General features: G+C 40.6%; 1 protein-coding gene across 1 annotated transcript in view; it reads right to left on the bottom strand.

Annotated features, from left to right (window-relative positions):
• Nucleotides 1-10,716, bottom strand: part of DIP2A (disco interacting protein 2 homolog A) — a 114,901-nt gene that overhangs the window by 35,856 nt on the left and 68,329 nt on the right. Inside the window, exons 9-13 of the mRNA XM_003798103.3 lie at nt 6,813-6,904; nt 3,254-3,364; nt 1,342-1,465; nt 874-983; nt 190-292 (exon numbers count right to left, since the gene is read on the bottom strand). Coding sequence (XP_003798151.1) covers nt 190-292; nt 874-983; nt 1,342-1,465; nt 3,254-3,364; nt 6,813-6,904 — 540 coding nt within the window. The remainder of the gene's footprint in view (nt 1-189; nt 293-873; nt 984-1,341; nt 1,466-3,253; nt 3,365-6,812; nt 6,905-10,716) is intronic.

Here is a 10,716-nt window from a genome sequence, read left to right as displayed (position 1 = left end):
CAGCACAGCCAGAGACTTCATGACCATGTTGAGGATGGCTTCATGGCCTAACCTATTACGGCTGGGATTAAAGGGCAAAGGCTCAACCTAGGGGTGGCTCTGACAGGCATAGTGACAGCTACATGATGAGGTCTGCAGGTCCCTGTGCAAGGCCAGAAACGCCACTGCCCCTGCCCCAAGAGCCCTTACCTTCTGAGTACCCGCACGCCTGGGTCAGAGCCCGGCACTGTGCCAGCAGGGATGCGTGGGACACGGTGACCCCCACTGTGCTGCCTTCTTTGCTGGTTTTATACTGAAAGATTTCAAGGAAAAAAACATCTTGTGGTATTTCTAGAGGCCACACCAGACAGAATGGAGGCTGATGGAATCTTTAGAAGCAGCAGCATAAAGCATTGGGCACAGTGGCTATTGCCTGCATTCTCAGCTGCCTGAAAGGCTGAGGCAGCAGCAGCATCACTTGAGCCCAGCAGCTGAAGGCCAGCCTGGGCAATAAAGCGAGACCCCATCTTTACTAAAAAATTAAGGAAGTAGCTGGTGTCTCCCCTTTGCTAACCCCAGGCCCTGGCCCATGAAAGGACACTATGGACACAGTTGTGGCTCTCTCTGGCAGGGGACCAAAAGCAATGGTACACGTGGCTCCATCGCAATGGTTTATACCCTGGGGGCCAACTGGGGAGAATCAGGTGAGAGTGAGACCTGAAAGGGTGTATGCAAGGTTTTACATGATACTTTATATTTTGGGGTCAGAGATGAAACAATGAGAACTCAGCCTTAAGTTTAAAAAAACAATAGCAGCTTATGTGCTCATGAAAAAACGAAGCCCAAACCTCTGGCATATGCCTTCTTGTATTCCAAGTCACGAGTGGCAATTACCTCAATGTAGGCGGTTCTAGCCCCTGTGTCTTGGGCCAGAGGGTACCAGTCCTTGGGGGGTTTGGCCAGATGCTTCCCATCAATCACCAGCCAGGACAGGGGTGGCCAACCTGTGACCAGACAGATAGGAAAACACCTTAATGTTAGAGGGTCTGGCTACCCACACACAGAGCTTGCACCTCCAATGCAGAATTACCCACTGAGTAACTAAGGAGCTCACAATTCAATGTCGTTTTATTAGTCACTTTAAAGAAGTACATCAGGCCAGCACCTACCATAAGAGACTGCACAGACAGGAGAACATCAGACGAAAATCAAGATTCACCAATGCCTTGAACAAGGTATCACTTTTGGTAAGAACCCTGTAGCCTCTCTATGGTTTAATTTCTGGAACAGCAACACGGGGGGTAAGGGCAGCCTAACAAAGACCACATCAGAACACTGGTGCTCTTTCCACAGAGGCCTCACCTTTGAAAGTTGCCACGTCTCCTGTCTGTGCCTTGGGCAGGCCTTTCTGACAAGCATCTGTGGTCAGGGCCAGGGTGACTCCACAGCTGCCCAGTAGAAACCCCACCTGCTGGCTGCCTGCATCCTGTAGAGAACAGAACAGCAGCTGGGGACAACAGCCACAGACCCTCAGGACTCTAGGCCATGCAGAGAATACAGCTTTTTTCCTCACACCTCATAAAACTACTAGACCAATTCACTCCTATTTTTGGCATATGAGATAGGTTCATAGAAATAGTTCATGAAAATATGAATTATTTTTAAATTTGAAAAATATTTTCAGTTTGTTTTTGTAGTGAAATATAAAGTTCTACATAATAGGCTAATTTCTCAAAGTTTATCTTTTATTGTTTTTATTTTTTTTGAGACAGAGTCTCACTTTGTCACCCTCGATAGAGTGCCATGGCATCACAGGTCACAGCAACCTCAAACTCTTAGGCTTAAGATATTTTCTCTTGCCTCAGCTTCCCAAGTAGCTGGGACTACAGGCGCCTGCCACAACGGCCGGCTATTTTTTTTGTTGTTGTTGCAGTTGTCATTGTTTAGCTGGCCCAGGCCAGGTTCAAAAACACCAGCCTTGTGTATGTGGCTGGCGCTGTAACCACTGAGCTATGGGCACTGAGCCTCAAAGTTTATTCTTACAAATGACATTTAGAAGCATTTTAATAAACTCTAAAAATAATCATATTGAAATTTCTATTGAATCATGTTTGAAATTTACAAATTAATCTTGGAGGCCTGACCTATAACAATATTATTAATCATTTCTACACAGAAATATGTGTTTTCTTCTGGCTAAATAGCAAACCTTTGTTGTTTTCTTTGTATGAGTTTGACAAATCTCCAGTTTTTTCCTAAGAATCATTGAATTAAAAGTAAAAGACCTTTACATCCTCTGAGATATACTGGTTTTGTCTGCAAACTTCACTATTGGGATGCGTGCATATTTGTGGATAATGTTCACATTAACAACTGCCTGAACACTGGAATAGGATGACAGAAAACTCTAAATTTGTAAAACATATGCCTAGTCTACTAATAAATGGTATCTTTCCAATCATCTGATCACTGATATTTATTTCAGGTCTAAAATGTAATAGCTACCTAGAACATCAGTAAGTTCCCATATTAGTTATTTGTTGGTAATAAAAACGGCTTTCTGTCATGTAAGTGAACAGAAATACAAGAGAATTTGTTTATCCAAAACAGTGAGCTATACTATCACTGTAATGGTATTGTATTTATCCCTAAGAAATGGAAATTATTATCAACAAACATGGTTTTCAGGAAAAGTTTAACAAAATCCTATTGAATTGGGCAGCACCTGTGGTTCAGTGAGTAGGGCGCCGGCCCTCTATACCGAGGGTGGTGGGTTCAAACCCGGTCCCAGCCAAACTGCAACAAAATAATAGCCAGGCGTTGTGGCGGGCACCTGTAGTCCCAACTCTCAGGAGGCTGAGGCAAGAGAATCACTTAAGCCCAAGAGCTGGAGGTGGCAGTGAGCTGTTGCAGTGATGCCACGGCACTCTACAGAGGGTGACAAAGTGAGACTCTGTCTCTAAAAAGCAAACAAACAAAAATCTTGTTGAATCACAAATTCTATTCATTAGAAGGAAAAAAGCCTATCATTTTTGTTGGTAAATTCAAACAGGTGCCAGAACAATTCCAAGTGACAAGGGTGTTCCAAGTGCCTCTCGCCAGCAACACAAGACATTATCTACAGACAGCGTTGGCCTTCCTGACATCATCTTCCTCTTCTTATCAAAACAGCTGCTTGCTGTTGGCCACATTGAGGGAAGCTTGAGTACAGGGGAAGCTACAAACCACTGACAGTGACGACACCCACACGCAGGCTGAGCCCCAGCTTCACTACCTTTCTTGTTAATGGCACTTCTATAGGGACAGGAACCAGCTCTGCCAGGAGACACCCATAAAACGCAACCATGAACATCACAGGGTCGCTATTTGGGAACACGAGCGCCACCTGCAACAGTACAAAGAAAAACATGAAATCTGCTTGGGAATAGTTGAGTCTTCTCAATATTTATAGATGGAACTATAGATTAGATGGAACTCAGACATTTTAGATTCACTTACAGTTTTCCAAATTTAGTTCAGAAAATTTAATTTTGGAATTAACTTTTGGTTAAATTTCCTTATTCATGTCATTTTTAATAAATAGTTTTTAGGTTTAGGTCTTTATTCCACATGTAACAAAATCATTTTAAACTTCTGGGTTTAAAATCCACTAGGCCAGGTCTGGCTGTGGGATCGAGATCCAGTTCCCATCCACAACAGCATCATTCACCCTTCATTAGCCCAGGTGAAAAACACCTTTACCAACATAGAAAGTGAACAAGGAATAAAATTATATCTAAAACAATAGTTTCCAAAAGAAAAACTTCTAACACCAAAGCTCTGCAGAGATACCCAAAGCCTCCTGAACATCTGTCCCATGGGTGGGGCACTCCTTGGTCCTACCTGGTCACTAAGTTGCCACTATTTTAATTGTAAGTTCTACTTTATTTATCTTACATTTTAATTTTTATCTTTAAAACACAGATTTAGGCTTGGCACCTGTAGTTCAGCGGCTAGGGCGCCAGCCACATATACCAGAGCTGGCGGGTTTGAATTCAGCCCCAGCCTGCCAAACAACAATGACTACTACAACCAAAAATAGCTGGGCATTGTGGCAGGCACATGCAGTCCCAGCTACTTGGGAGGCTGAGGCAAGAGAACTGCTTAAGCCCAAGGGTTTGAGATTGCTGTGAGCTGTGATGTCACAGCACTCTACCAAGGGTGACAAAGTGAGACTGTCTCAAAAATAAAAAAGTAAATAAAAAATAAAAAAACCCCACAGATTTAAATTGCCAAAAGTACTAATGAAAAGAAACAGCTCACACACTACCCTTCTCCATTCCCCAAAGCAACCACTTTTTAAAAATTTTAGATTCTTCTTTCATTATTTACTCTTATATTTTAAAAAATATAACTTATACATTGCTATATTTTGTTTTTAAAATTTATAGACATCTACTTTACTTCCTGTTGATGAATGTTCAGCCCTGCTTCCCTCCTCCATCAGTATGATCCTCATTTCTTACAATATCTGGTTAAATTAAAAGCTATTTATGGAACAAAATATTATAATAGTTGTGCCTAAAACCATAAGTGATAAGTCAGAATAGTATGTAACAGAATAGGCTGTTAACACAGGGACTTTCAGAACATATAATGGTGGAGAACCAATAACCCTTCACTTTATAAGACAAAATTTAAGGTATCTTATTTTGTATTTGAGGTCTGGAAGTTGAGTTTCTAACAAGTTTGTTTTCAAAAGCATCTCCTTCAAAATTTTATTTTTATAGTGGTTGTGCCAGAACCTATAATCTTGAGACCAGATGTTCGGTATGGAACACATTATTCTAGAGAATTTGTTGTGAACAGTTGTGTTCATTTTTATGAAGTCTAATGTCATGGGAGGTGAAATTTGGCACCAATCCCTCATAATCAACTCACTCTCTGTGACCTTGTTATCTTCTCACTATTAACCCAACTATTGTATGTGGATTCTCCTGTGTGTCAAGAAAGTATCTGGAGGTCTTTGCGCCTGCAAGGATGTTTTCCAAGAAAAATAAATCAGTGACTCTTGTATTCACTCTAAAGCACAACATAAAATCTCCTTTGCGAGCACAACACATCATAATCTCATTCTCATATTGTTTGGATTCTACGGCCAACTCCAAGTTTCCTTCCTTTTCTGATGGTGAAGGCACCAGCATTATCACTTGCCTTCTCTATGTATGTCCCAGCCGATCTGTCCTAAAATGCTCTACCAGATGTGACAAATACCTGGCAATTGTATTTTCCAAGTAAACAGCCAGGTGAGCCCACTACACGTGTCCCCTGCTGTCCACTCCACCCTGGGGCCTCAGGCCTTCTGTCGTGTCTGGGCTGCTTCTTGGTCACCTGCTTGTGGCCACCCTGGACTTAGCTGTAGCTCTCCTGCTTGGGCCCCATTCACTCATCTGGCTGAGGCTTATGCTCTAGAGACTTTGCCAAGGAAGTGTGCTTATAAGTCAAAGTGTTCTGAGTCCCGCACATCTGAAAATGGTATGTCAGCCTCACATTTGGTGAGTCTCTGGAAATAGGGCTTCTGAAGTTCTGAAGTATCACTGCACTCTCTCCCAGTTTCATCACTGAGAAGCCTGCAAGCCACCATGACTGGAGATCGTCCACGTTAAGTCCTACTTTTGTTCCCCTGACATCTGTGAGGTTCTCCCCTGGGGTCATGCACTGGCACAGGTTTGTGATTCAGTCAAGTTCACTGCATTTGCTCTCCATGTCACCATGTGTGACACTCTTCTTTCTCATCCTGGACTCCTGTCATCCATGTGATGTTGGGTCTTCTTGATCAAGTCTTTAATTTTGTCCTCTGTTGCCTAGTACTTTGCATTTCTTGGTTTTCTTACTAGCATCCTTTTCATGATGTATGGAACATCTCTATCTTGGATCTCTGAGGATATTAACACTGGCTTAAGGGAAATTTGTCTTCTGTTATCTACTTTCCTCTAAATATGTTTGCTCCTCCATCCCTCTCACTCTCTTCCCTTTTCCTTGCCTTTGGTTGTTTTCGTTCCTACTGATGCTTTCCTCTCAACTGTCCCTGGCTCCTGGTGAGGCAGAAAGGGTCCTTGTGACTGCTGGCCAGCTTGTCATCCTTAGGGGTCCTAACACAGGCGACCTCTTCACTAGGGGATTTCACTGATATGTAGGTTGGTTTTCATCATATTCTCCTGTTTCCTATCTGGACATTTTAGCCCACCTGGGCACCTCCAGCCTGGTTCACCTTGCTATACTGCTACTATCCAACAGAGCCTTCTGGGATGATGGAAATGTTCTAGCCATGTGTGGCTACTGAGCCCTTGAAATGTGGCTTTTATGAATGAAGAATTAAATTTTTATTTAATTTTGGTTATTTAAATTTATCTTTTTCCCTATCTCATGTGGGCTGCCAGCCATGAGGGCCATGCAGCCAAAAGTACATGCCTGCGGCTCCCCTTTGTCCTGTTTGGCAGACAGGCCAGAGGTGCCACCTGGACACATGGGCAGGGAAGAACATAAATACAAAGCCAAGCGTCAAAGTCAGGCCAGTGTTAACTCACAAAACTTAAGTTCTGGATATTTAACATTTATTCCTATCAGCACATTTGAAGTCTACCAGAAAAGAAGATGAAGAATGAGCAGATGATGACAGAATGAGGCTCATACATCACAGACTTTTCCCATTTCAATGTTTTTTCATTGCTGACTTTCAATGCCCATATTAATGCTATGAGTCTAACCAACAGACAGAATGCTGATTTCAGTGAAACAGGTTTTTAAAGTCTTTGTTTTTGCTCATTCAACAAAGTTACCTTCTAGTTACTTACTCTGTCTCCAGGTTTAAGTAGTGGTTCATTCTTACTAGTCAGTTTATTAAGTAGAGTATAAGCTAGCTTTAAACTCCGACTCCAAAGTTTGCCTAAAATAAAATAAAAATATTAAGCAATGTAAAATTCAAGAAACTAATAATTAACATTTTAATGTAGCAATCATAAAGCCCTATAACATACCATTATCCTATTACTGGAAATTCAGACACTTTCTTACTCACAACTATTATGCACAATGCTGTGATAAACATAACAGTTTTCTCTTAAAAATAAATTTACTTTTGTTAACATAAAAATAAAACAGGATCTTATTATAGAAAATTCAGAATATAGACAAGTCAGTAGAAAAAGCCAGTATTCTACACACATATATGAATATGTGTGTACACACGCAAATATTCACATATGCAATTTTCAAGAAATGAGATCAGAGTACACCCCAGTTTTCTAATTAACTGTGAATGCATTTTTGTGACATTAACTATCCCTCAATTACACCAGTTACAGGAATGGCTCATAATTCACTTAATCTTTACAACAGTTCCTGAGGTAGGTCATATCTTTGTCTCTATTCTTTCCTCAAGAGAGCCATCCAATACCCTGCTTTAGAGCAGGGTATTGGGCCTTACGCCAGGTACAGGGCCCAGGAGTCTTCGCCCTGTGGGGTAGTCCCTGCTCTTAAGCCTGCTGACAGCCAAGACACAAGCTATGCACCAGGCCCTGCTGGGGTGAGCACAACCAAGGAGAGCTTCACTGAGGGAAGGGGAAGATGAGACAAGGAAGCCCAGAGGACTGAGGGTGTCCAGGCAGGCTGACACAGACACGAGTATAATGGGACAGGAGGACTAAAACCTGAGTGTACCTCAACACCTGAATCAGCTATAACACGCCCCCATTTACCTCCCCTCAAGCTCCTGGTGGCTCAACCACACTAAAGCTAAGCGCCCAGGCCCTCCACATGAGTGCTCAAATCCCACAGTAATAATACAAAACTCAGGTACAACACTGTGAAAGAAGTGAACTGTGGGACCAGAGAAATAAACAAGAAAAAAAATATTCAACTCAAAACACTGTTTTAGCCTTTTCTAAAAGATTAAATTAAAATGGTAATAGTTGTTAATACATAAAGATTTCCAAACAGAATCCACCTATATGTAAAAAAGAATTATGCATCATGACCAAGCCAGTTTGATCCTGGGAATGGATGCAAAGTTTAACAGAAAATCAACTTAATTTGTTACATTAAAAGAATAAAAGTTAAAAAAAAAATCTTCTCAATGGATGGCAGAAAATAACAATCATTCATGATTTTAAATGAGTATAAATGACTTTTTAAATCACTTCAGAAGACAGGATAGGGAATTTGAATAAAGGAAAATATTCAAACTGAAGTATTATTTTAAAAAGCCAAAATATAAAAAAGAACACTAAAGCAATGCAGGACTCAGAGAAAAGGTAAAATATAGTGTAATATAACTGGAGTCCCAAAAGAAGAGAAGAAAAAAATTGAGGAAGAAGCTATGTATCAAGAGATGATGGCTGTAATTTTCTAAAATGGGTGAAAGACACCCTGTGGACTTCTTGAAAATTTTAAAGAACATCACAGGAAAATTTCAAAGAACATCACATCTAGACATGTCATAGTAAGATAGCTGCAAGCCAAAGAAAAAGAACATTTTTAAAGCAGCTGGAGAAAAAAAAGACATAACATTATCAAAAGGACAATAGTCCGCTATCTTCTCAAAATCTAATAACAGTATCTTTATACTGCTGTAGGAGGATAAATGGCTATCAAATATAACCTTCAGAAATGAAGATGAAATAAATTGTTGTCAGGCAAGCACTGAGAGACTTCTTTAGCAGCAAACCTATTAAATAACAAACAGGCAGAAAGTTCTTCAGGCCTGAAGGAAATGATTATGCAGGAAAATGTGGGACTGCAGGAAGGAAAACATAGTGAAAAAAAGAATTAAGAATGTACGACTGACTTTTAAAAACAGTGGCAACAATATCTTACGCTGTATAAATAACAAGGAGAATGCAAAAAAAGAGCAAGTGTGCCACAGAGACAAACTCAGCCAGACTCTGTTTTACTAGAGAACAAACTGTAGGACAGGGTTTCTGCAAGGGAAATCTGCTGAGCAGACATGACCAGACCCCTGCTTCACCACCATGCTAAGTTTCTGGCCGCAGGCTGCCCCACCAATAGCATGACTTAGACCTGAAAGCTGAATTTAACCAGTAGAGCTAACTGTGTTCCTTTATGAAGGAACTACAGATCTCTAATGAACACAGACATAAAAACTCTAAACACCACATTGGCTAATCAAATGTAGATGTGTATTTTAAAAAGGTAAACTATCATAGCCATGTGGGATTTATTCTAGGAATGCAGGGCGACTTAAAGTTTGAAAATTAATCAATGTAATTCACCAAATTAATGGGGGAAGGGAGAGGGAAAAAAACCCACATGATCATCTTGCTAGAGTAGAAACAGCATTTGACAAAATTCAGTCCTAACCATGATAAGAACTTTTAGCAAACAAAGATTAGAAGGAAACTTTCTTAATCTGACAGTTTCTACCAAAAAACAAGCAAACGAAACTACAGAAAGCGTCATACCTAATTACCAAAGGCTTTTCCTCAGATGGAGAAAGAGGCAAGAAGGCCAACTCTCCAACACTGTTGTATTCAACATGGTATTGGAGGTTCTAGCTTGTGAGGCAAGAAAAAGAATAAAGGTATAAGTACTGAAAGGACAAAATAATAATCATTGGCCACAGATGACATGATTCTTGTACACAGGAAATCCAAAAGATACATGGACAAACTACTAATTAATGAACAAACAATTAATATGTTAACTTAGAAAGATCACTGGATGCAAAGCCACTATTTAAAAAAAAAAAAAACTGCACTTCAATATATACAAAGCTGTATAAAAATAAAAAATTATACAATTTACGGTAGGAATAAATCTCATAAAAATGCTTAAGACTTCTGTACTCACATGTATAAAAATATATACTTTTTGGGCACAGTGGCTCAAACCTATAAACCCAGCTACTTGGGAGGCCAATGTGGAAAGACTGCTTGAGCCCAGAAGTTCAAGACCACTCTGGGCAACACAGCAAGACAAAAAAAAAAAAAAAGTGTGTGAAAATATTACTGAGAGAAAAAAGATAGGCCTTTAAAAAGGGAAAAATATTACACAGCCATAAAATGGAAGATTACATAATTGTAATACAGGTTGAATGTTCCTTATCCAAAATGGTCGGGAACAGCAGTGTTTCAAACTGTGAATTTTTTCGGGTTCTAGAATATTTACACTATATGTACTTACTAGTTGAGCACCCCAAAGCTCCAGTGAGCATTTCTTTTGGGCAAGCATCCTCAAACTACAGCCCACAAGCCACATGTGGCCCGCCGGGTGTTTTTGCCACTGCTGCCTGTCCTGCTTAGCAGCCAACTCATCCTGGGGCCTGCACTCCGACCTTCCAACCGTCTGAGGGACAGTGAACTGGCCCCTTGTTTAAAAAGTTTGAGGCCCACTGCTTTTGGGCATCATGTCTGTATTCAAGAAGTTCCTAATTTTAGAATGTAGGATTTAGGTAACTTAACCTGTGATATTCAAATCTCTTCAAATTGAACTATAGACAAGGCAATGCTAATCAATAGTCTAATAGGAAAGCTGATGGAAATTGACAAGTTGATTGTGAAGTGTACTTGAAAATGCAAAGGGCCAAGCATAGTTGAGGCAACCCTGAGGGACAGTCACAGAGCTGAGGATCAGACAGCTGCAGCAGCGCAGAGCATAGACAACAGACTGAAGAAAACAAAGGAGCTCAGGAACAGACCCATGAGAATATTTCTCATTGGATATATGACTCTGGGGAAAGGA

This window comes from Otolemur garnettii, unplaced genomic scaffold (genome assembly GCF_000181295.1).
Source record: "Otolemur garnettii isolate 467f Iridium unplaced genomic scaffold, OtoGar3 scaffold00128, whole genome shotgun sequence".
NCBI lineage: Eukaryota > Metazoa > Chordata > Mammalia > Primates > Galagidae > Otolemur > Otolemur garnettii.
This window is presented reverse-complemented; position numbering and strand designations above follow the sequence as displayed.